Raw genomic sequence first — 27,427 nt, 5'->3', positions numbered from 1 at the left:
TTACTAATGATTAATTCTTTTTGTCTGTTATTTTCTTTCTTTCTTCCCTTGTTCAGTTTTTTATCATTTCTTAACCAGTCATTCTGTTTCTTTGTTGTAACTTTGGTGAAAGCCTTACTTATTTATTTATTTATTTATTTATTTATTTATTTATTTTTATTAAAAAAAATTTTTTTTTAACATTTATTTATTATTGAGAGAGAGAGAGCATGAGCAGGGGAGGGGCCGAGAGATGGGGAGACACAGAATCTGAAGCAGGCTCCAGGTTCTGAGCTGTCAGCACAGAGCCCGACACAGGGCTCAAACTCACAAACCACGAGATCATAACCTGAGCCAAAGTCGGACGCTCAACCGACGTCAGACGCTCAACCGACGGAGCCACCCAGGCGCCCCAAGCCTTTTTTTTTTTAAAGGGGGATGTTGAAAATGTCTCATTTCTTCCTCTCTTTACTTTCCTTATCTATCTCTCTTTCATGTGGAACTTCTGGGTATATACCCAGAATAAGTGAAAGCAGTGACTCCAAAATATATTTGTACATCCTTGTTCACTGAAACATTATTCAAGTAGCCAAAAGATGATAGTAGCACAAGCATCCGTCAACAGTTGAGTGGATAAACAAAATGTGGTACATACATAAAGTGGAATTAAAAAAGAAGGAGATAGTGATTCATGGTACAGCATGGGTGAACCTTGAAGACATTATAAGTGAAATAAGTTCAGACACAAAAGGACAAATATTATATGGTTCCTTTTATATTAGGTACTTAGTTTCAGAGCGACAGAAAGTAGAAGGGTAGGTACCAGGGGTTGGGAGAGGGGTGAATGGGGAGTTAGTACTTCATAAGTATCGAGTTTCAATTGAAAAAGATGAAAAAGTACTCTAGCTGGAGGTTGATGATGGTTGTACAACAGTCTGCACAAAATGCCACAGAACTGTATGTATAAAATGGTTATGATGGTGAATTTTGTGTTACATATATATTTTACCACAACAAAAAATGCTAAGAAACAATAACATAAGATTATTTTAAATGTTAAATTTTTAGTTCTTGTATTAGCATTTATCATTTAGAAACAAAATCTTCCCCCCCGCCCCCAGCAGGCTCAAGATGAAATGGAACAAAGTCAAGATCTATTCCAGTAAGTATATTAATTTCTGGCTTTGTTATATTGTAGATTTTTTTTTGTAATTTTACACACTAAAACAAGTCTTCATTTTCTCAGGAGTTTTAGAATTATTGTATTTTTTTTAAATGGTTGTCCCTTTAAAAAATAAAATAAAATAAAAACAGAGAGGGAGGCTAACCATAAGAGACTCTTAATTATAGAGAACAAACTGAGGCTTGATGGAGGGAGGTGGGTGGGGAGATGGCCTAAATGGGTGATGGGCATTAAGGAGGGCGCTTGTTGGGATGAGCACTGGGTGTTATATGTAAGTGGTGAATCACTTAGATCTACTCCTGAAAGTGTACTACACTGTACATTAACTAACTTGAATTTAAATAAAATCTTGGAAGGGGCGCCTGGGTGGCTCAGTCGGTTAAGCGGCCGGCCTCGGCTCAGGTCATGATCTCGCGGTCCGTGAGTTCGAGCCCCGCGTCGTCGGGCTCTGTGCCGATAGCTCAGAGCCTGGAGCCTGTTTCAGATTCTGTGTCTCCCTCTCTCTGACCCTCCCCCGTTCATGCTCTGTCTCTCTCTGTCTCGAAAATAAATAAACGTTAAAAAAAAAAATTTAAAAATAAATAAAATCTTGGAAGAAAAACAAATGCCCCTTTAGCAGCATAAGTGTTATTTACAAATATTCTAGATAAGTTTCATTTCATGAGGATTGGTTCATATTAAGTTGATTCTCTATTAATGTTATTTAAAAAGTAAATTTATAGCATGACATGAAGGAAGAATTTGTAGACCTTATTGAAATTAGACTTTGTAGAATTATTGTGTTTTTAAAGGCTTTATCCTTTCAGTTTTTTTTTGAACAGTGGTTTGCATGGCACCTGGGTGGCTCAGTCAGTTAAGCATCAGACTGTGGCTCAGGTTATGATCTCACAGTTGGTGAGTTCGAGCCCTGCATCAGGCTCTCTGCTGTCAGCTCGGAGTCCACTCTGTCTCCCTGTCTCTGCCCCTCCTCCACTTGTTGTCTCTCTCCTTCAAAACTAAATAAACATATAAAAAAAAAACAAAAAAAAAAAAAAAACGGTTCTCAAAGTATGGTCTGCAGACCCCTTCAGAGTCCTTGAGACTTTTTCTAGAGGGTCTGTGAGATCAAACCTATTTTCATGGGAACCTGGGTGGCTCAATTGGTTGAACATCTGACTCTTGATTTCAGCTCAGGTCATGATCTCATGGTTCCTGAGATTGAGTCCTGCATCAGGCTCCGTACTGAAGCTCCGAGCCTGCTTGGGATTCTCTTTTTCTTCACTTCTCTTATCTCCTCCCCTGATTGTGCTCTCTCTCTCTCTCTCTCTCTCTCTCAAAAGAAATAAACTTAAGGGGCGCCTGGGTGGCGCAGTCGGTTAAGCGCCCGACTTCAGCCAGGTCACGATCTCGCGGTCCGTGAGTTCGAGCCCCGCATCGGGCTCTGGGCTGATGGCTCGGAGCCTGGAGCCTGTTTCCGATTCTGTGTCTCCCTCTCTCTCTGCCCCTCCCCCGTTCATGCTCTGTCTCTCTCTGTCCCAAAAATAAATAAACGTTGAAAGAAAAAAAAAAAAAAATTAAAAAAAAAGAAATAAACTTAAAAAAAAATTTTTAAAAGGCATTTTCATAATAATACTAACACATTATTTGCCTCTTTCATAGTATTGTCATTTGCACATACAGTGCTAAAGAAGGTGGTGGGTAAAATGCTGGAGCCTTAGTAAGAATCAGGGCAGTGGCACCCATTAGTATTAGTAGTCACTGTAATTTTCACTCCCATGAACTAGCATTTAAAAAAGAAAAGGAAGAAAACACCCAGCTTCACTTAGTGCATTTGATGAAGCAGAAAGGTTATTGTTTTATTGAATTCCTACCCTTGAATATATATCTTCTTGATGTGCTGTGCAGTGATGGGAAAGTATGCTTAAGTACTTCTGTGCATACTGAAGCATGATAGTTGTCTTAAGAACACTTGTGCATTTGTTTGAGTTATAAATATTGTAAGAAAATTAGCTCACTGTTTCTTTGAACTTGGAAGAATAATTGACAGACAAAATAACATTCATACTTGGGTGTATGGCAGACATGGTCTTGAAAATGAATGAAGTAAGCCAGTCACTTCAAGGAAAAGCTTATGATATTTGTTGCCAATGAAAAAGTTCTAGCTTTCAAGTGAAAATTAGAGGTTAGGAAAACTTGTTTTTACCACCTCAACCTTTATGGCTTCCCAGTAGTTAAAATTTTCCAGTGAGATCAGTGGTAATATTTATAAAGGTGATCTTTCTGATTTTTAATAATCTGTCAGTATAAGGAAGATCTGCATAACTCAGTGAATTAGTATTTTCTAAAAGACAAATGCATAATGTCACAAAATCACATGCAGGTGAAAGATCCATTCAAAGTGCAAATAGACCAATGGGTTATAATGTGACAGAATACAAAAAGTTCATTGGTGTTTCAATTTCTACATTTCCAGTTCACCTGTAAAGTTATTCCTTTTAGAGTTTTGGTGTGATACTAGAGTTATCCAAAAAGACTACTAAAATACTCCTTCCTTTTCCAACTGCATACCTGTATGAGGCCAGATTTTTGTTATATACTTCAAATAAAACAGTATTTGTATGGTGGGGCGCCTGGGTGTCTCAGTTGGTTGAGTGTTTGACGCTTGATTTCGGCTCAGATCATAATTCCAGGGTCATGGCAAGCCCTAGGTCAGGCTCTGTGCTGAGCATGGAGCCTATTTGAGACATTCTCTCTCCCTCCCTCTCCCTCCCTCCCTCCCTCCCTCTCTCTCTCTCTCTCTCCCTCTCTCTCCCCCTTGCCCCTTTCCTCCCCATCCCCAGATCTCTCTCTCAAAACAAACAAAGAACTAAAAAAACAATGCTTGGCAAAAAATTGAATGCTGTAGCAGATAATGAGATGACAACTGGCTTATATGAAGCCATAATTTTTTCAAAATGTTAAATAATGCCACATTTTCATTTTGAAAAATATAATAAATTTTCATAAAATTATATTAACGTTACTGGATTATTATTGTTATTTTTATTTTTATTTATTTTTAATTTTTTTTTATGTTAATTCCAGTATAGTTAACATACGGTGTTATATTAGTTTCAGGTATATGATGTAGTGATTCAGCAATTCTGTATCTTACTCAGTGCTCATCGTGATAAATGTGCTTTCACTGTTATTTTTAAGTTAATGATTAGTTTTTAAAATTTCTCTATTTTAAATTATACGTAAATATAAATATATATTTTAAATATATATTATATATAAAATGATTATATAAATATATTTACCAATAAATATAAAATTATAAAAATTATATTAAATAAATATAATATATTGCACATAAATAAAAGCCATTTGAGTTTCTCAGTAATTTTTAAGAGTGTAAAGGAGACCAAAGAACAAAAAGTTTGAGAACCACCCTATTAAAATAACTCTATTATTGAATATATTAGCACTGTAAGTTCATCTACAGAAATGGAGGAAGAAAGAAGACTAGGTAAGGCTAACACAGCATCCATGCCCTAGAGACCCATTGTTAACATTTTGGTACATTTTATTTTAGGCTTTTTTATAGTTTTACTTCTGTTTATATTTTTTTGCAAAATTAGAGTCATTCTATAATTTTTTGTTTCCTTTTTAAAAATTTTTAGTAATTATCAAATTATTTTCTTATGTGATTAATATTATTTAAAAACATGAATTTTGGTGATCTCCCAATATTTCACTGTATAACTTGACTGTATACTAATAATGCATTTAATTATTCCTCTGTTAGACATTTACATTATTTGCTCTGTTACTTAATATAAATAACTATTTTTTAATAATTTAGTTGAAAGTTTGCTCTATTTTCAGACTTATGTCTTAAATTCTCCTTTGTAATTAAGGAAAAACATTCAGTCGTTGACTCAGACTATGATTTTATTTTGTTTTAAGTCAGCTTGTTCTTCTCAAAGAATCACATTTTAGGGGAAAAAAATCAACATTCATTCCTATTTGCCTCATAGAAATTATTCTGTATGAGCAGCTTCAGTTCCATTTTCAAGGTAGCGTATATTGATCACTTCTGCTTTTAGACAGGAGAGAGTGTTCAATTAATTATTCTTGCTTAGGCTTCAAGTAACCATGCCTGATGTGTAAAACTTCTCTCAAAACAGCTGGAACAAGAGGGTTTTGTTCTTTTTTTAAGAGAGATATCTTGATTGCCTTTGTGTAGTAAATTAGATTAAAGAAAAAATAATTAACTGACTGCTTTTCTTCAGTCAACTTTTAATTATCCCAGGGCAGATGATAAAATTGCAGGGTAGCATGACTCCTATTTTGCTTTCAATCTCTTTCCATCAATATTTCATATGTGTTCTTTGCCTACTGTGAAATACAAGATATTATAAATATCTGAGAATTTTCTCATTAGTGACTTTCACTTACATTTAAAACTATAATGACAAGCTTTCAATGTATTGTAGGATTTCGATAACCGAGATACATAAACCAGGACCAATTTTTCTCCCCCACTATCCCTATTTGGTGCTGTCATCCCAAAGTGACTTCTACATCTAAATGTAAGGTTATTATGTTTATAGTCCTGAACTTCACCATTAAGTTTTCAGCTTGTTCATTTTTGTAAATACTTGAAGTATAAATGTTAGCAAATTGGTAGTAATTGTAAAAGTAATTAAAATGGTGGAGCAAAAAAATCATGCAATTTTGAAATTCCTTTAAATGAAAAAAAAAGGTTAAATTGTATTTGAATGAGAAAGTGTTTTTTTCTTAACGTTTCAGAATTTGTATCTATTTATTAATTGATTGATTTCTTAGGCATAGAAAAAGTTTTCCAGTGGTCACTGAGTCATTTCCCCCGGCTGAACTTTCACTGAACCACCGAAGCATTCAAGGTAGGTTTTTATGGGTAGAGTCATACAAAGTAAATTTTTCTTTGCCTAAAAATAGAAGGCTTAGTTAGATATGGATTTATTTGCGTTAGTGGCTCTCAGAAGGCCAAATGAGTAGGAAGTTAAAAGTGTGGGAAATGCAAGACATGTGGCCTTCTGAAAGCCACGCATGCCATATGATGCTGTTGCTATCTGTGCATTCTTACCACCACCCTCACTGAACTTCTGAGTTGCAAGCCTTTAAAAGTGCCATGGGCACCAGGATTTTGACTTCGTGGTTTTTCTTGCTGCCATGAAGCTGCTGTGACTAGACGCTCCTTTTCCCTTCTGGCACTTCACTGCAACTCCCTCATCCTTTTATTCCTTTCAGAGTGTTCAGAACAGGAAGCTCATTTTATTATCATCCTAGACTTTAGGTTAAATTACATGTAAGGAAACTATTAAATTGTTAGCTAGTATTGCTAGCTCTGTTCTAATACAATCGTTCAAAAGTAATACTAACCAAATTGTAGAATGATCAAAATAAACAAATTAGTAATTGTTGTAATTGTTTATGAGTTAAAATTTAGCTCCTCTGAGCATTTTCTTCTCATTTGGCACTTGAGAATTCTTTTTTTCTACATTCATGTTACTACTACATTTTGTCTCAAGTGTTAGTAGGAAATGTACAAAATCTTTTAATAATTTATTAAAAGACCAAAACTCCACAAAATTTTTTTAATTTGTAAAAAATGTTTTAAGTAAATTTTGTAGCTAGAAAATGAGAATTTTCTCTAAATAACATTTATTTTTAATATAGTAGTCAAACTAGTATACTATATTTTATTATACCAGCTTGTCAAATTTTAAAAATAGTAAGTATTAGCATAGAAGAATGATCATTTTTGGTGATGAGGTGATTAAAAACAATGTAGAAGGAGGTGGTTTTGAGGATTTGCTTTACAATTTAGAGAAGGCAAAAGTGGATGAAGTCTTTTTCTGTGTTTTTAAACTAACTCCCCAAGGATCAGACAGTTAAAAAAAAAAAGAGATAATTGAAAATGTATCTATTGTATTACAGTGTTTCTTTCATTTGTGCTAAAATTTTAAACAACTAGAGATAAGATTTTAAATGATAAGATATACACAGTATCATGTATTATCATCATTGCTTGGCACAAAGAATTCTAATGCAAGGATAAGAAGTTATTTATTCATAATAACTTTTTGCTCTTCATCCTGTGAGGGTGTGCAATGCCATGATGTTAGCCTTCCTAGTTGATTTTCATAGCTTTGTCATCATCAAATGGCAAAGGTAAAACAAACAAAACAAAAAAACAATAAGATGCAGATTTTTGCACCATGTGATAAGCGTATTTATGCTTATTTTTTCCTGAAAAACCTGTGTTGCTTGTGAGGATGCATGGTAAGGTTACCAGACAATTACTTGGATTACGCTGTAGCTCTAGATACTGCCTAATCAAAAGAAACCAGTGAATGACTCAAGCATATGCCTGAAATTCCAAAGAGCCCTAAATTCCTACCTAAGTATGTCAGAGTACCTGGTCCTTGATGGTGAAGGTATGAAGCAAGAGGAATGGAATTTGAGAAATACCTTTTTTCCTGATCCTCCTTCCGCTTCACTTGGTATGAATTGCAGAGGGAGCAGAGTGAGGAGGTAAAGGGGAAGTCATATTTAGGACAACCTCCTGATTCCTTTTGGCCCCTACATGGGGTGTTCCTTTACATGCCTAACTTGACAGCATAAATTAATTTATATTCTATTACCCATAATGGAGAAGATAATGACCCTGAGAAAGGAGATAAGATTTTGTGCTCTTTGTACTTACCTATTCTTAGAATCACTCAGCCGAAATAGAGAAGCTGGGTTTTAGCTGAACCAATTCTAAATAATTATAATTTTACCTATCTTCATGTAAAGTAGTATATTTTAAAGAAATGGAAAAAATTTTCTTTTGTTAGTTTATTGCCAGTGTAATGATACTTTTACATCAATAAATAGGTATAATATTTATAAAATATTTTATAAATCACACGAATGTCTGAGGGAGTCATTTCAAGTTACGTGATTAAGAAATGCTAAGTGAGAGGGTATGTTTTTAGTGCTTTAATAAAACTGGAGTAAAATGTATGTTATCTTCTAGGGCCTGAGGCTGAAAATCCTGAAATTTTACCATACCCAGAAAAGGTTGGTCTATATAACAGAGATTGGCTATGCAGATCATGTGTTTAGATTTTTAAAACATTATATTGATTAAAGTTTAGCCATTTAGATTCTTTCCCTCTGTGAGAATATGACTAAACCTTTTCAATAAATAGAAGTGTATCCTTGTCTAACAACCGCTTCCAGTATTTGTTCTTCCTTTATCTTTAATAGTATTGTCTTGATCTGTGTTTCTTTTTTGTATTTTAATTCCAGTGTCATTAACACAGAGTGTTATATTAGTTTCAAGTGTACAATGTAGTGACTCAAGAACTCTATAAATTACTCAGTGTTAATCAAGATTAAGAATTAAGTGTATTCTTAATCCTCTTCACTTATTTCACCCCTACCCCCATCTCCCTCCCCCCGATAAGCATGTTTGTATTTTATAGTTAGCTGTCTGTTTTTTGGTGTGTCTCTTTTTGCTTTGTTCATTTGTTTTGTTAAATTCCACATGAGTGAAATCATATGGTATTTGTCTTTGACGGACTTACTTTGCTTAGCATTATACTCTAGATCCGTCCATTTATTGCACATGGCAAGATTTCATTCCTTTTTATGGCTGAATAATATTCCATTATGTATATACCATTTCTTCTTTATCCATCTATCAATGGACTTGCACTGCTTCTATAATTTGGAATTTCACAATTGGCGAGATGGTGACTGGAGTTGATATGAAGAGTCAGTAAGACGCTCTACTGACTGAGCCCCCCCGGGGACTTCTGTATACATTGTTTATATGTTTTAGATACTAATCCTTTATTGGGTATGTCATTTGCAAATATCTTTTCCCATTCAGTCTTTTAGTTTTGTTGATTGTTAATTGTTGCCTTTGCTGCATAACTTTTTATTTATAGTCCCAAGAGTTTATTTTTGCTTTTGTTTCTCTTGCTTTAGGAACCATATCTAGAAAAATATTGCTATGGCTGATATCAGAGACATTCCTGCCTGGGTTCTCTTCTAGGATTTTTATGATTTTAGGTCTCACATTTAGGTTCTTTTTTTTTAAAAAAAATTTTTTTTCAACGTTTATTTTATTTATTTTTGGGACAGAGAGAGACAGAGCATGAACGGGGGAGGGGCAGAGAGAGAGGGAGACACAGAATCGGAAACAGGCTCCAGGCTCTGAGCCATCAGCCCAGAGCCCGACGCGGGGCTTGAACTCCCGGACCGCGAGATCATGACCTGGCCGAAGTTGGACGCTTAACCGACTGCGCCACCCAGGCGCCCCTCACATTTAGGTTCTTAATCAGTTTTGATTTTATTTTTTGTGTATGGTATCAGTGGTCCAGTTTCATTCTTTTGCATGTAGCTATTCAGTTTTTCCAGCACCATTTGTTGAAGACTTTTTCTCATTTCTTTTGCCTCCTTTGTTGAAGATTAATTGACCATATAATCATGGGTTTATTTCTGGGCTTTCTATTCTCTTTCATTGATCTGTGTGTCTGTTTTTGTGCCAATACCATACTGTTTTGTTTATGACAGCTCTGTAGTATAACTTGAAATTTGGGATTGTGATACTTCCAGCTTTATTTTTCTTTTTCAAGATTGCTTCAGCTATTCAGGGTCTTTTTTTTTTTTTTTTTTTAATGTATCAATATGGCTTTTAATGAATTTTTATTGTTTGAAGTCAACACCAGTTAATTAAACATCACATAGCTCACATGTGAACTTTTGAAACAAAGTCACTTAAGGACTACCTATTTTTAAAAACATAATATAAAAAATAGGTCCTTCCAAGCACTATTTCTGATAAAAAGTGTGTGTGAACTTGTTGACATTTTAGGACCTGTGGAAATTTGCTTATCACTGTGTATACTGGTTAACCTGATTATCTGCCACCAGCCTAGGATGAAAAATGAAATGTGAGAAATCCAAAAGTTATTCACTTTGGAATGAAGATGGCTATTTGGGGTCTTTTGTGGTTCCATACAAATTTTAGGTTTATTTGTTGTAGTTCTGTGGAAAATGCTGTTGGTATTTTGATAGGGATTGCATTAAATATGTATATTGCTTAGGGTAATAAGGGCATTTTAACAATATTTGTTCTTCCTATCCATCAGCATGGAATGTCTTTCCATTTTTTTGTGTTGTTTTCAATTTATTTCATCAGTGCTTTATGGTTTTCAGAGTATAGGTCTTTTACCTCCTTGGCTAGGTTTATTCCTAGGTATTTTACTCTTTTTGGTGCAGTTGTAAATAGGATTGTTTTCTTAATTTCTCTTTCTGCTTCTTTATTATTAGTTAATAGAAATGCAGTGGATTTCTGTATATTAATGTTTTATCCTGCAACCTTCTGAATAATTAGGTCTGGTAGTTTTTTGGTGAAGTCTTTAGGATTTTCTAAATATACTATCATGTCATCTACAAATAGTCAAAGTGTTACTTCTTCCTCCCAGTTGGGATATCTTATTCTTTTTTGTTATCTGATTGCTGTGGCTAGGACTTCCACTAATAAAAGTGGTGAGAGTGGGGATCCTTGTCTCATTCCTAACCTAGGTGAGTATGGCATCAGCTGTGGGTTTTCCTATATGGACTTTATTATGTTGAGGTATGTTCCCTCTAAACCGACTTTGTTGAGGATTTTTATCATGAATAGGTGTTGTACTCTGTCAGATGTTTTTTCTGCATTGATTGAAATGATCATATGGTTTTTATCCTTTCTCTTGTTAATGTGATATATCATGTTGATTGTTTTGTAAATACTGAACCACCCCTTGCATCCTGGGAATAAATCCCACTTGACTGGGGTGAATGATTTTTTAATGTATTGTTAGGTTCAGTTTGCTAACATTTTATTGAGGATTTTTGCATTTGTGTTCATCAGAGATACTGGCCTGTCATTTTTTTTTGTGATGTCTTTATCAGGTTTGGGTATCAGGTTAATACTGGCCTCTTAGAATTAATTTGATAGCTTTCCTTCCTCTTCATTTTTTAGAATAGTTTGAGAACAATAGATATTAACTATTCTTTTTTTTTTTTTGATGTTTGTTTATTTTTGAGAGAGAGAAAGAGAGAGAGTGACAGAGTATAAGTGGGGGAGGGGCAGAAAGAGGGAGGCACAGAATCTGAAGTAGGCTCCAAGCTGCAAGCTGTAGTCTGCCCCTCACCCACTACTGGGGCTGCATTTAGACTGGTGTATGTTGTGGTTTTTCTTTCTCCCCGGGGCAGGAGTCTCTTTTGAAGTGGTGCTGGCCCCTGTCAGGGCAGCTTGTACGGAGTCTTAATTGCATCTCTTTGGATGGGCTGTGACTGAGAGCTTTTTGGAGGGGGTGGATCCAAAAAGTGCTTAGTGGTGGGACCACAGTGTTACCAAGATTTGCTCCCAGTTCTGTGCAGGTGGGGACCAAGCCTGGTAGGGTTGGAAGGGAGGATCCATAAAATCCATGGGAGCTAGATGTATTGTTAGAAGTTAGGTAGCAACTGTCTATATCCCACTGGTCCCCCTATATGGCCAGGTGTTTAGTATGGGGAAGGAAATGGCACCTGCCAGCTACTTTGTTCCTGGAGAAGTCTTCCAACTATCCCTGCACCTCTGGCACACATTCTGAGATGAGTAAACAAATTTCCCACCCCTGTTCCCCAAGTATTTTCCAAACTGCTGCTTCTATGGTATATCTCTGTTGGCTGTTTTTTTGTGTTGTCTCTTTAAGTGTGGGGACTTAGTTTCCTTTTACCCTCCTGGCTCTCCAAGAGGTGAGCCTATTGATTTTTAAAGTTCTAGGTTTTAAGTCCCACTGGTTGTGAAAACCCATGAAATTCAGCCCCTCTGGTTTTCAAAGCCAAATGTTATAGGGATTTATTTTACCTGGGTCCCTTCCCGTCAGTGTGATGGTATGTTTCTCTCTTCTCTCCATCCCCTGGAGTTCTTCCCTCAGGGAAGGTTCCGCACATCTCTTTAGCTCCCCACTGCATCTCTGTCCTTCCTATACTCTTCAGTGTGGCCTCTTCTCTATATTTACCTATGGAGTTTGTCCTGCCAGTCTTTGGGTCGTTTTCTGAGTTATTTACTCATGTGTTATCTAGTTGTATCTGTGGAATGAAGTGAGATTAGGGTCTTTCTATTCTGCCATCTTCCTTATACTGTATATTGATCTGTGTTTCTTATCCAGTATTATTAGTCTCTTACCGTTTATCTAGAGGAGAAGTATGTAACTTATTATCAAACTAATTGCTGAGATGGTGTAGCAGAAATGCCTTCTGTTTGTGTGTTACCCCAGTTCCTTCAATATTTCCTGCTAGATACTGTTTTCCCATCTTCCAGTTGCTAATCACTAACCATGTGTTGAGTGCTTGTTTTGGCTTTGTTTTCTGCTGAGTGCCGTGGGGAATCAGAGAACTGTAAGACTGACTCTGCCCACAACAGACTCAAGTAGTCAAGGACCTCCCCAGGTCCACCCTGCCATACTTGTACCTTATTTTATCTCACCTGTATGTTACACATTACCATCTCCATGCTTTTGTTTAAGTCAGGAGCCAGAAAGCAAGGGAAAGAACATAACATTTGGAACCAGATAGTGTGTTTCAAGGACAAGTGTGTCCATTTACGTGTGTAAAATACCAATAGCAATATCTGTTTCACAAGATTACTGTGAGGACTGAGAGCAATGATAGTTCGTGGTGTCTGGCACCTAGGTGGTACTTAACATGTGTTTTTGCCTTCTTTAAATCCTTCACAAATTAATTTCTGGTTCAAGTCCTTTCTCCTGTGTGGATCTGTCTCAGATGACTCTGGTAATCTTGACCAAAGTAATGGCTCCCTCTTAAGCATTCGTTATTCACTGACTATGCCAGCATTTTTCAGTCGCTTGCATCCTATGACATTAGTAGATGAGATCTTGAGAAAAAGGATATTTGTGAACAAAAAAATTTGGAGAACCTATATCCTAAAGTCTCCTCAGAGATTTTAATGCACATGCTCTCAAAAGTCTTATGGTAAAGAAACCTTAACTTTGTTTAACCAACCATTCTTCAAGCAGTCATGAGAACCCTCTTCTACCTTCTGGTTTTTTCCCCCAGAAAACTTCTTGTAACACTAGACTCTTTTGTTTATGCCATTCATTTGAATTCATACAGTGTTTTTGACATTGTTTATACTGTATTTGATGTCTTTGTGTTTATGCCTTCAGTCTTCATTTAGAAATTAAGTTCCTTTAGGGCAGAGTCCAACATATGTACTTTATTATATCTATGACTTTGAATTTATTTTTTAATTTTTATTATTATTTTTTAATATTTATTTATTTTGGGAGAGCACAAGCAGGGAAGGGGCAGTGAGAGAGGGACAGAGGATCTGAAGTGGCCTCTGCGCCTACAGGCTGACAGCAGCAAGCCCAATGCTGGGCTCGAACTCACGAAGCTCAAGATCATGACCTGAGCCAAAGTCAGATGCGCAACTGACTGAGCCACCCAGGTGCCCCAATGACCTTGAATTTAGTAGATATAAGGCCTTCAAATAGGAATGAGACCTTGTACTGTGACTTAAAGAATGGGTAGGATCTGGGTTCTTGAATTTTTTCTAAATTCCTTTTACTTTTGTGAGCAAATTATAGTTTACTAATAAATAAATGTCTTCTTAAACTCTGTATGCTGTTTACAGAGAAGTTAAATGGTGGCAGTTGGAACGGATGGGAAGAATAAAATGGTTTTCACTTCTCTTATTCAAATCAAATCAGAACATTGGAAGGCTTACAAATTACAATGCATTCTGTTAGAGTGCTGTGTCATTGGAAGGTGGATTTGATTTTTAGAAATAGCCAAAAGTCATTGAAACTCATTCTGTTATTTAGGGTCAAGCAAATTAACAGTTTTTAATGGTTAGAAAAAAGTGCAGTGTCTTTAAAGTATTGAGACATTTTTTTGAGTGGTTTATCAATATTTTTTGAAACCAATTTCAAAAAGAGGAAGTCTAACGATATTTTGAACATTGGAAAAACTATAAGAATAGGTATAACCTATTAAGATGATGTCTTTGAAAAATAATAGTCACTTAAAAATATAAGCTTTGTTTTATGTGTTTAAATCAACCACAGTTGATTTATACCTGGGGCTTTTAATATTTACATAGAACCATCTTTATTTCTTCTCTGTTTTCCTCTGACCTTTTGTCATTTGGCCTTTTTATTTCACATTTACATATTCATACTGAGGTGGGGAATAAAAAGTAGGTGAAACTACACCAAATTTATTACTGGTTATTGATCTTTAAAAAATTTAGTAGTGATTAAGAGGCTCATGATCTGTTAAGCATCTGACTTCAGCTCAGGTCATTATCTTGAGTTTCGGCCCCACGTTGGGCTCTCTGCCATCAGTACAAAGATTGCTTCAGATCCTCTGTTCCACTCTTTCTCTGACCCTTCCCTGCTCTTTCTCTCTTAAAAATAAATAAACATTATAAGTAAATAAAAATTCAGTGTTATTTTAGACAAAGGAGAATTTTATGGTTATTAACTCCAGTGAATTTTTGAGATCAGTTTCTAATTTAACTATACATGCCATCTGTGCCTCTTCTCTTAGCACAGATAATGTAAACTTAGCTAAACAAATAATTGGCATCTATAATTATGACCCAGCCATTTTCACTCTTGGTCCACTGTAGATGTATTCAGAGTCATTAGTGATTTGGCATAGGAAATTAGTAAAGAGTGTTTTTATTTATGGAAGCAGAAGGAAATTGTTGAAACTTTTTAGTGGTAATTTCCCAAGATGATAAACTAGAAAACTATAAAGTTTTAATTTTAATTTTTTATATATGCTATAATGATGGAATTCCTATTTGGAACACACAGGAACTAAGCACAGACAGAGAGTCTCCTGAAATTAGCTTTCTCTCACGTACTGCTCTTAGAGTATCCAATGTGGTGGTTGTAAAGGAGAAATCGTTAATAGAGCCAGAGAAGATCTTAGCAGTACCAAATATGTTTTCTGAGTCTAGAAACGAAGCCATGTCGACCATGAATTCTGAAGAAACCAAAGATGAAGAAAGCTCTCTTAAAACATTTGTGTCTACCTTAGAAAGGTTACTCACATCACCAGAAATCACTCAGGAGGAAAGACTATTTGAAATAATGAGTGATTTCGATCCTAAAGAGTTGACCAACCCATTGAGCAAGTCTCCAAGTTCCATATCAGTGTCTTTGACATGTCACAGAGATTTACTAAAAAACACAAAGGATAATGTATTGCCAGCTGAATTGTTAGCAGCCTTAAACACATTATCAGAAGCCACTGTGGGACCCATCTGTCACAAAACAGAGGGAGGCAGCAGTCTCACTGCTGGAAATGAATGTTTAGGAGTGGAGCCCAAGATGTCTCAGACCGGTGAAGATTGTATACAAATAACAGAGGTGAACTTGGAGTCTCTTTGTTCTCCTCGGCTTTTTGACCAAGATTCTAAGTTAGCTGAGCTGCAGGACAAGCATCTTTCACTGCAGCATGTAAGTGCAAGTATGAGTCTGTCATTTTGCCTTTTATAATGACCTTTGGCAAGTCTTCATTGCCAATATACTTTATTTTAAATTCATATTTTCTACCCAAATATCAATGCTCAGAAGATGCTTTTGAATTTAAAGTATAAACTGATCTTTCTAGAGATGCCTGGGGTAGACTTTTCAAGGCGTCTAAATGTCAAAATATGTAAGTTTCTCACCAAAAGACCTGAGAAGACGTATCATTATATTGCTTGTATTTATGAAGGAAATAATTATTTACCAGAATTTTTCCCATTAGCTCAGAAAATCACTATGTCTCCCTGGGTGTGGAGTAGAGATGAGATATTGCACATTAATTTCTGGTTAAGGATAGAACATACGTGGTTGAGCTTCCAAGAGAGGGAAAAGTTATGCGTGGCTTCAGCAGAACTTTGAAGTCTGTGTCTGAGGATCCTGTCAAGTGGTACAATTCCTTGGGTTTAGAATCCCTGCAGTATTATGCCTGGAGGCCCTGCAGTGGGCTACCACTTGCCAAGTCTCTTTTTTATGTTGACAGGTTTTTTACTTTTTAAAGAAATTTTTTTTCCTGACTGCATTAGTAATGCATCCTGATTATAAAGAAAAATCAAATATGACAGCAATACATAATAATAAGAAAAAGTCCTCCACAATTCCACATTTCAGAAATAGTTTGGTGTATCTGTCTCCAATTGTTTCTGTGCATATTTTTTTCTTTTTTTTTTTTTTTTTTAATGTTTATTTATTTTTTGAGAGAGAGAGAGAGAGTGTGAGCGGGGGAGAGGCAGAGAGAGAGAGGGAGACACAGAATCCAAAGCAGGCTCCAGGCTTTAAGCTGTCAGCACAGAGCCCGATGCGGGGCTTGAACTCACAAGCTGTGAGATCATGACCCGAGCCGAAGTCAGCCACTCAACTGACTGAGCCACCCAGGTGCCCCTGTTTCTGTGCATATTTTATGTAAGTTTACTTTATATAAATGAGACTCCATTATACATAATACTTTGCGACTTTTAAAAATATTTTTAATTGAAGTATAGTTGACATTTTGGAACTTGTTTTTTAAATTTAATAATAATACATCTTGGTTATCTGTGTCAGCAAGTGTAGCATACTACTTAAATCTTTTTACATGCTGAATACTATTCCACTATATGGATATTTTGTGTATGTGTATACATATATAAAATATAATTTTTTTAACTAATTCACTAATTATCATTTGGATTGTTTTCTTTCTTTTCTTCTTTTGCTTTTGGCTATTGCCAGGATACTCTAATGAATATACCTGAGACACTTTATATAACATGATTCTAGGCTCATGTTGAAGAATACATACCTGGCATAATGCTGTGTGAAATTCTCATAAAAAGCATTCTAATACAGACATAATAAAACTAAAAAAAATCTAGAAAAATAAAAACTAATCATGGGGATAGGGCACGAAGGTTAAATTAAATATTGTGGTATTCTAATCTGAAAAGAGGTAATATGAGTAAAATGTAGGAAATTACAGTTGATCGGTATTAATAGAGCACGAATTAGCAAGTGTTCAAAACAAAAGAAATTCTTTAAAAAAGAGATTGATTTAGAACAAATTAAATACCTTTTTACTCAGCTGTAATAAAAATATGGAACTTATACCCCAAAAAGCTTTGTAAGCTGGATATATAAATAAGCTGAAGAAAGGTTTACATGATATGTATAAAAATACTTACATCTTCATGAAGGTTAAATCTATAATGTATTGTTAGGGTAAGTTAGAGTCATTCATGATATACTGGTAATCTTTTAAAATTAACGTAACGAAAGTTATCTACTGTCTTGTCCCGCAAAATATCCTTCCTACTGTCAGACAACAAACACTGGGCTGATTGGAACATTGATCTGGTCTAGCGCGACGTTTCTATTGTTTTTATATGTCTCTCATCATTTTCTGCTACCCATTTCCTGTGACATTAAAGCACCTAGAGTAACCTTAGGTTTGCCCTTGAAATTTAGGGATGAATAGTGATAAAAATAGTTTTTATTTTTCCTCTTCTTCTCTTAGGTTTTTAAATCTGCATTATCCTTTATTATTGTAATATTAAAATTTTCACTATGTGAATTTTTGTACTTTCATCTTATAAGAGGCATTTTTATGTAATCAAAGGACAAGATAATACTTAATTTCTTCTCATTTAAAAATTTTTTCATGTTTATTTATTTTTTAATTTTTTAACGTTTATTTATTTTTGAGACAGAGACAGAGCATGAACAGGGGTGGGTCAGAAAGAGAGGGAGACACAGAATCTGAAAACAGGCTCCAGGCTCTGAGCGGTCAGCACAGAGCCCGACGCGGGGCTCGAACTCACGGACCGTGAGATCATGACCTGAGCTGAAGTCGGCCGCTTAACCGACTGAGCCACCCAGGCGCCCCTCATGTTTATTTATTTTGAGAGAGATAAGAAGAGAGAGAGACACAGTGTACACAAACAGGGAAGGGGCAGAGAGATTGAGAGGAGAGAATCTCAAACAGATTGCGTGCTGTCATCGCAGAGCCTGACACAGGGCTTGAACTTACGAACTGTGAGATCATGACCTGAGCTGAAATTAAGAATCAGAGGTTTAACCAGCTGAGTCACCCAGGTGCCCCTCTTCTCATTCTTAATTTTTTTGCATTGCTAGAATTATTTCTTTATGTGTTTACATCTTATTACAGACTCTAGAAGATCCAAATCCATTTGGATTGCAAACTTCAGTTCATCACAATGTCACCACTTGTGATTCACTATTAAATAATAAGGAAAATTCACAATCATTGGAAAATAGGTCTGACCAGGACACTCTGTGCGTGTTGAGGAGATCATCCAGACTGAAAGCAGGAAGAGATGCAAAGCACACAGATGACATGTATAAGATGCCAGAAAAGATTTTACCAAAGATACTTGTCTGTGAGGATCAAACAAATAAGAAGTCCTCAACTAAGAATTTCAGGTATGCTAGCAAATTATTCTTTCTCTCTAGATATGCTATAGACTTTATAGATAAATCTATGATTGGAACATTAGCGTTACTGTACAGTTACCCCTAAGTGAAGAACTTTATTTTTTACTGTTGTTGCCTTATTTACTATACAGTTATTTTTTTAACCCAGAAAACTCTTCTACTTTTTTTTTAAAGGTAATGGGAGATCTGGTGTATTTCAGCCTAATGCTAATTTTCATTCTTTTTTAAGATAAGTTTAGTTAAAATGCATCACTACACAGTTACAAATTTTCTTGTCACGAGAACTTCTAAGAGTTACTCTTTCAACAACTTTCAACTATACAGTATAGAATTGTTAACTACATTTATCATGCTGTACATTTCATTCTCAGGACTTATTTATCTTATAAATGGAAGTTTGTAGTTTTTGATCACCTTCACCCATTTCACCTACTACCCCACCCCCTGGCCTCTGACAAGCATCAGTCTGTTCTCTGTATCTATGAGTTTGGGTTTTTGTTTTTGTTTTTGTTTTTTTTTAGATTCCACATATAAGTGAGATCATACAGTGTTTGTCTTTGTCTGACTTATTTCGCTTAGCATAATACCCTTTAGGTCCTTTCACATTGTCACAAATGGCAGGATTTCCTTTTCTATGGCTGAATAATATTCCATTGTGTGTGTATGTATGTGTGTATGTGTTTGTATGTATATGTGTGTATGTATACATATACACACACACACACACACACACTAATTTTCTTTTTTAAATTTTTTATTAATGTTCATTTATTTTCAAGGGAGAGCAAGACACAGTGCAAATAACAGAGACAGAGAGAGAGGGAGACAAGACTCTGAAGCAGACTCCAGGCTCTGAGCTGTCAGCACAGAGCCTGATGTGGGGCTCAAATTCATGAACTGTGAGATCATGACCTCAGCCAAAGTTGAACTCTCAAATGACTGAGTCACTCAGGCACCCCTATATACCAAATTTCTTTATCCTTTCATCCATCGGTGGATACTTAAGTTGTTTCCATGCCTTGGCTATTGTAAATAATGTTGTGATGGCCTTGGAGGTGCAGATATCTTTTCAGGATAGTAATCTTATTTTCTTTGGATAAATATCCAGAAGTGGTGATGGTAGCCATTGTAAATAACACTTGTGAGGTGATATCTCGTTGTGGTTTTCATTTGCATTTTCCTGCTATTAGTGATCTGGGTTACCTTTTTATGTACCAGTTAGCCATTTGGATGTCTTTGTTTTAAGTTTATTTATTTTGAGAGAGAGAGAGCAAGTGCATGGGAAGAGCAGAAAGAGAGGGAGAGAGAGAGAATCCCAAGCAAGCTCTGAGCTGTCAGCGCAGAGCCCAACATGGGGCTTGAACTTGCATACTGCAAGATCATGACCTGAGCAGAAATCAAGTCAGACACTTAATCAAGTGTCACACAGGCCTGAGCCACACAGGTACCCCTGGATGTTGTCTTTAATAAAATGTCTTTTTAGTTCCTTTTCCATTTTTTAATTGGATTGTTTATTTACTGTTGCATTATATGTGTTCTTTATGTATTTTGAATATTAACCCCTTATGAGATAAATGATTTGCAAATATTTTCTCTCATTCAGTAGCTTGCCTTTTTATTTTGTTGATGGTCTCCTGTGCTGTGCAGAAGCTTTTAGTTTGATGTAGCCCTCGTTTATTTTCCTTTTTTTGCCTTGGTTTTTGGTGCCAGATGTGAAAAATCATTGCCCAAAACCAATGTCATGTTGCTTAACCCATGTGTTTTTTTCTACGAGTTTTATGATTTCAGGTCTTACAATCCAGTCTTTTATCCATTTTGAGTTGATTTTTTGTATGGTGTAAGATTGTGGTCCATTCTCACTGTTTTGCATGTGGCTATCCAGTTTCCAAAACATCATTTATTAAAAAGATTATTCTTTCCCCATTGTTTATTTGTGGCTTCTTTGTTGTAAATTAATTGACCATATATATGTAGGTTTATTTCCAGGCTCTACTCTGTCCCATTGACCTGTGTGTCTATTTTTATGCCAGTAGTTTGCAGTTTTTGATCACTGCAATCCCACATGGCAAGTTCTTTTTTCTTGCAAAGAACCTGTCTCTTTTTCCCTAGAAGGTGAATAGATAGTAGCATGCCAATTTGGGGAGTGAGGGGCAAGAGACTCAGAATACTTATAGATGACTTCTCATAAAGGAGAGAAGCCCATACGAAATTCAGGTACAAAGAAAAGGCTAGAAATCACACTGACTGACATGCCTGTCACAGAATTATCTGCAGTTTACTCAGAAGTCAGCTCCATATTTTAGTCTTTTTTTTTTAATGTTTATTTATTTCTAAGAGAGAGAGACAGAGCGTGAGCAGAGGAAGGGGAGAAAGAGAGGGAAACACACAATCTGAAGCAGGCTCCAGGCTCTGAGCTGTCAGCACAGAGCCCGATGCGTGGCTCGAACTCATGAACCTTGAGATCATGACCTGAACCAAAGTTGCACATTTAACCAACTGAGCTACCTAGATGCCCTGCAATCTCCATATTTAAAACTGCCATGCTTCTTGACAGTAGCTCAGTAAAATACCTTTCAATTTTCAAAATTTAGTCAACATTTGATATGATTCTCTGTGAATGGTTGTAGAGGACTTGATAGTAATTTTAAAAAATGTATTTATTTTTCAAGAATGCAGGATCCTGCTTTAATGATTAAAGGTAAAAGGAAGAATATGCATTCAACCAGACTCAAGAGTGGAAAACAGATCAGGAAAAATAGAAAACTTGCTGGAAAAAATGGTGAGGCATATTTGATTTCTTTATAATTTTTTTTAACTACGTAACTTAGAAAAAAATAGAATTTTGGTACTGAAAAGGATTTAGAGATGATCTAGATTATCTGTCTCAACTTTCTCGTTTTACTGATGAAGAAGTTGAGAAAGGTTAAGTATTTTTCCTGGTAGTGCACAGCTCATTAGTAGCATAACTAGGACTTGATCATGAACTTCTGGCTTATAGGCTGGCATTTTTTCTATACTTATCCTTTGGAGAGAATAGTTACAGAACTCTTTTCAAATTTACATATGTGACCTATTTGTGATGTAACCAACGTAGCATAAGACTTTGAGAAATCATACCAAGATGAATAAATAGAGGAAAGGAGAAGGCAAAATTATTGTTATTCTTAGATGTTATTTCTTTGTTCCTAAAAAAACCCCAAAGAATACCCTAAGAAACTATCAGAAACGATAAGAATCTAGAAATACTGTCTAAAATATAATAGGGGTACAGTTGGAAAATTAAAATATGGTTAAATAATAATATATCATTGTTAAATTTCCTGAATTTAATAATAATTTGGTTATTTAAGAGAATATTTTTGTTTTTAGAAAATAAACACTTAACTATTAGTGACAAAAGGGTCATGGTGTATATAAGTTATTATTTATGTATATGTCTGTGTACATGCATATGTTTATATAAAAAAGGAGCTAGAATGACATAAAGTAGTGGCAAAATGCTAACAATGGGTGAATCTTTTGTTTTTATAACTTTTTTGTAAGCCTGAAATTATTTCCAAATAAAACTTTTAAAAAATTCATTTAACTAGAATAAGACAAAAATAAATGCCTTTCATATATATAAGTTACTCAGAAAATATAGGAGAAGGTCCCATTTGTAATAATTACACAGGAGAGAAAATATCTGCTTATGTAACTAATAAGAAATGTACCTTACCTATAAAGAAGAGACTTTAAAAATTCTGATGAGTAATATAAGAAAAGAAAAAACTTGAATAAATAGAAAGAAGAACCTTACTCTTGACCATAAGTATTCAGTGTCATAAGAAATTTATTTGTCCCTAAGTCTCTTTATAAAATTTTTTTTTTTTCAACGTTTATTCATTTTTGGGACAGAGAGAGACAGAGCATGAACGGGGAAGGGGCAGAGAGAGAGGGAGACACAGAATCGGAAACAGGCTCCAGGCTCTGAGCCATCAGCCCAGAGCCTGACGCGGGGCTCGAACTCATGGACCGCGAGATCGTGACCTGGCTGAAGTCGGACGCCCAACCGACTGCGCCACCCAGGCGCCCCCCTAAGTCTCTTTATAAATGCATGAGAGCTCAATCAAAAACATTGTTTATATGTCAATTGTTTTATTTTGTATTATTTTTTATAAGGCTGGAGATTAGCTATAAGAATGTTATAAAATCATACTAAATATGAAAGACTAGCCTAGAATATTCTGAAAAATAAAAGCACAGGGAGAGTGGAGAGACTGGAACCTGCTGTAATTAATATGAAAGCAATTAGAAAGCCATAGAAATTAAAGTAATTTGGCACAGGAATAGACAGATAAATCAAGGAAACAGGAGAATTTAGATGTAGAAGCCAGGTACAGTGTGAATATTGGGGAAGGTATGTGATAAAGCTGGCATCTCAAATTGGTGGCAAAAAGAAGGACTAAGTAATAAATAATGAAAACATTAATAAAATTGGATACCTATAACATTCCTTATGCTAAATTTAATTCCAGTTTGGCCAAAGATTAAGTTAAAAATAAAAAGCTCTAGAAGAAAACATAAATGAATCTTTTTATAATCTTCAAGGAAAAGCACCTTTCAAAGAATGACAAACTCAGAATCCAGGAGGGAAAAGAATGATAAAACTGACTACATACATTTTTAAAAATTCTATGAAAAACACCCTAAAGAAAACCAAACATCAAGCACAAAAGAAATATTAGTAACACATAACAAGGAGTTAATTGCATTAACATGCAGAGAACTGTTAGAAAACAGTAAGGTTAAAGAAAAGTTGGTAGGCAACATGAACAAGCACTTCAGAGAAAAAAAAATGTGTGTGTGTATATATACACACATATACATATACATACATATATATGTGTGTATAACTATATACACTAACTATGTATGTATCTGATACTAAGAGAAACATAATAGTGTACCTCTACCCCCAAAAGAAATCCTGTATTCAGAAATCATAATCCAGAGGAGATGCAAAATATGGGCAAAGGCATTTTTAATCAGCAAACCTAATTCATGCAGGGATATTTGATCCTAGGACACCCATCTTCTAATAGCTTTTGTTATTGCAAATAGTAGTAAACACATAAATAATGCAATATCAAGTGTCAACCTGATACCATTCACTCTCTGGAAACAGGAGGCTTTGATGGACTCAACTGTAAAGTAAGTAACACGGCACCTTGGATTTTGCATTACAATTTTGCTCAAAAAAACATAGTTTAGTGTGAGATAGATAGATAGATGTAGATAAATAGCTGAAAAGATTAGCATCTTACTTATGATTAAAGAAATGTAAATTAGGAAGTATAGTTTTCACTTAACAGAATGTTAAATGTTTAAACATTTGAAAATTCCCAGTGGCAAGAATGTGGAAAAAGTAAGCGTGCTCATATGTTGTTGGTTTGTTCAGTGTAAGGTTGTTCATTCTTTTCACAGGGCAGTTTATTTATATTCATTAGACTTTCTTTTTTTTTTTTAATTTTTTTTTTTTTAACATTTATTTATTTTTGGGACAGAGAGAGACAGAGCATGAACGGGGGAGGGGCAGAGAGAGAGGGAGACACAGAATCGGAAGCAGACTCCAGGCTCTGAGCCATCAGCCCAGAGCCTGACGCGGGGCTCGAACTCACGGACTGTGAGATCGTGACCTGAGCTGAAGTTGGATGCTTAACCGACTGAGCCACCCAGGCGCCCCTATATTCATTAGACTTTTAAGTCACAATTCTTTTGAATCAGCAATTCTACTTAAGGGGATTTATTCTGTAGCTATACTTGCTTACATATGTAAAGATATTTTTTTAAAGATGTTCATTACAGCTTTGTTTATCATAATGACTAGAAGTAGTCTAAACTAGGCGAATAGTTAATAAATTGTAATATAACCATTGAAGTAATATTCAGTCATTTAAGAAGTCAGAAGATAGGGCACCTGGGTGGCTCAGTCAGTTAAGCATCCAACTCTTGATTTCACCTCGGGTCATGATCTCACAAGGTTCGTGAGATGGAGCCCTGTGTCGGCCTTTGTGCTGAGCGTGGAGCCTGCTTGGGATTCTCTCACTCCCTCTCTGCTGCTCGCCCAGTTGCTTGTGCGTGCTCGCTTGCTCTCTCGCTCTCTGTCTCTCTCTCAAAATAAATAAATAAACTTTAAAAAAAATCAGAAGAATATATATATGTTGTTAAGAAACAAAAATGTGTGTTATGTACAGAAAAATAGAGATAAGGATAACACAATTTCTCGTTGGAAACAATGCAAGCAAGAAGACAGTGGAGTAGCAGTTTTAAAGCATTAAAATAATTTCTATACCTAGAGTTCTATAACTAGAACATAAAATTCTATACCCAGCAAAATATCTTTCAAAAATTAAGGTCAAATGAAGTTTCAGACACATAGAAGCTGAGAGAACTCAACACCAACAGACTCATACTGTATGAAATGCTAAAGGACATTCTCTAGGCAGAAGGATGATACTAAATGGAAATCTGCATCTACACAAAGGAATGAGGACCATTGGAAATGGTAACTGTATGGATAAAAATACAAGATTTTTTCTTTTTTTTAACCAATTTTAAAGAATAGTTGACTGTTTAAACAAAAATAACAACAATGGATTATGAGGTTTTTAACAGATATAAAAATAAGATGTGTGGTAATAATAACAAAGGCTATGAGGGGAGAAGTGGAAACGTACTATTGTAAAATGTATTTAAGGATATAACATTTGAAGGTAGACTTTGTTGGGTTATAGGTGTATACTATGGAGACTGAATTGGTGGTGAGCAGAGCCTAGGGTGGCTGAGGCCTGTGGTGGGTGAGGACCTTGCCACAGATGGACAGCTGGTTTCTGTACAATGACTACCTAGTGGTTTTCCTGCCTTTCTGTGAGAATCCCCCAGTGTGTATTCCTCCTCATGAGAGGGTACACCCCCTAACTGCAACATTGAGTTGACTCAGTTTCTGCCCTGAATTGTCATAATGAAGAAGCCTCCTGGAGCTTTGTTGAGATTTAATATCTGAGGAGGAAAGATCTCCCAACTAGGCATTTTCATCTCTAAGGTGAGTCCTAACTTCGATGTACATTGAGTAGGACTTCAGGGAAGGGACCAAATCCTGCCTGTGAATGATAGGGATTTCCAAGATACTGAGTACAGCTAGGCTGTTGGGATCCTGAAGGCAGCCCACAAAATCAGCAAGAGGAGTATTCCCTACAGAGTTGCAGCCCACAGCCCTCCCCATGTAGTCTTCTAGGATAAACTGGTAGGCCTTAGGGAAACTACTCTAAACCATACCCTGGCAGGGTGAAGTTGGTGAGATGGCAAAACAGTGAGACCCTCCACTGAGCCATCTAGCCAACTGTATCACACAAACTGTACTGTGCTTTTAGTTCCCTAGTTTTCTAGATGAGCTTCATTCCCTAAAGGAGAAGGATGATGATGTGTAGGTATGGCATAGCCTGTGGAGAATAGCGCTAGAAAAAGTGACTGGCATTTATTGAATACCATGTGCGAGGCAATTACACATATGTCATATCATTTTCATTGGAGTATGGAAATCAGTAGAAAGAAGAATCTTGGGGGCCTTCCGTCTAATTTACCTGGCCATCTTACCCCATCCTTGTACTATCAGTCTTATATACTTTGGAGCCTTTAGTGAGACCTTGTTTCTCCATCCTTTCCCTTCTTCTTCTCCCCACACCTCTGCCCAAAGTATAATCCAATGCTGAGGCTAAAAAAATAAAATAAAAAAAAATAATGTATATTATAAACCCTAAAGGAACTCTTATAACAACTTAGAGCTAATAAGCCAACAAAGAAGATAAAATGGGATAACAAAAAATAATTCAGTTTTAATCCAAAAAGAGTAGAAGAAGAGGGAACAGGGAAAAAAGGATAGGAAAAACTAAAAGCAAATAGCACGATGATTACTCGTGCCGAACCATGTCAGCAATCACAGTAAATGTAAGTAGTCAAACACTCCCAATTAAAAGGCAGAGATTGTCAGATTGGATAAAAAAGCAGTACCCAACTATATGCTGACTTTAAGAAACACACTTGAAATATAAAGACATAAATAGGTTAACACTAAAAGAATGGGTGGCGGGGGCGGGGGGGGGGCGGAATACTCAATTGTATTAGTTTCCTGTTATAACAATTTACACAAATGTAGTAACTTAAAAACAACAGAAATTTATTTCCTTATAGATCTGAGGTCAGAAGTTCAAATGATTATTAAGGAGTTAAAAATCAAGGTGTCAGCAAGGCTGATTCCTTCTGAAGGTTCCAGGGGGGAAATCTGTTTCTTGCTTCTTCCAGCTTGTAGAGACTGTGGCAGTCCTTTGTTCCTGGCTGCGTCAGTCCAGTCTCTGCTTCTCCTCTTTGATTTTGTTACCCTCTTATGAGGATTCTCATTATTACATTTAAGTCTCATCCAGGCAATTCAAGTACCCTTCCCTTCCCAAGTTCCTCATTCATACCTGCAAAGTCACTTTTGATATTAAGGTAACATTCTCAGACTCTAGAGATAAGATGTGAACACCTTTGGAGGACCAGTATTTAGCCTACTATACAAATTAAAAGAAAGCTAGAGTCATTATGTGTTAATAATATCAGACAAAATATATTTCAGAACAAAGAATATTAGCAGGGATAAAGAAAGCTATTTCATAATGATGCAGAGGCCACTTCATGAAGAGTACATAATTCTAAGCAAGTA

The 27,427-nt window shown here is 35.8% G+C and overlaps 1 protein-coding gene across 4 annotated transcripts in view; it reads left to right on the top strand.

The window, feature by feature from the left end:
- ANKRD31 (ankyrin repeat domain 31) overlaps positions 1–27,427 on the top strand; it is a 143,771-nt gene that overhangs the window by 19,609 nt on the left and 96,735 nt on the right. For 2 of the 4 annotated variants that reach the window (XM_045495679.1, XM_045495686.1), the window contains exons 4-8: positions 1,101–1,141; positions 5,975–6,051; positions 8,193–8,236; positions 18,401–18,675; positions 21,357–21,466. In XM_045495679.1, the coding sequence (XP_045351635.1) occupies positions 1,101–1,141; positions 5,975–6,051; positions 8,193–8,236; positions 18,401–18,675; positions 21,357–21,466 (547 nt within the window). Of the gene's footprint in view, positions 1–1,100; positions 1,142–5,974; positions 6,052–8,192; positions 8,237–15,042; positions 15,601–18,400; positions 18,676–21,356; positions 21,467–27,427 lie in introns of all 4 variants that reach the window. The other 2 variants (XM_045495705.1, XM_045495695.1) reach the window with 2 other exon arrangements.

Source organism: Leopardus geoffroyi, chromosome A1, assembly GCF_018350155.1.
Source record: "Leopardus geoffroyi isolate Oge1 chromosome A1, O.geoffroyi_Oge1_pat1.0, whole genome shotgun sequence".
Lineage (NCBI taxonomy): Eukaryota > Metazoa > Chordata > Mammalia > Carnivora > Felidae > Leopardus > Leopardus geoffroyi.
This window is presented reverse-complemented; position numbering and strand designations above follow the sequence as displayed.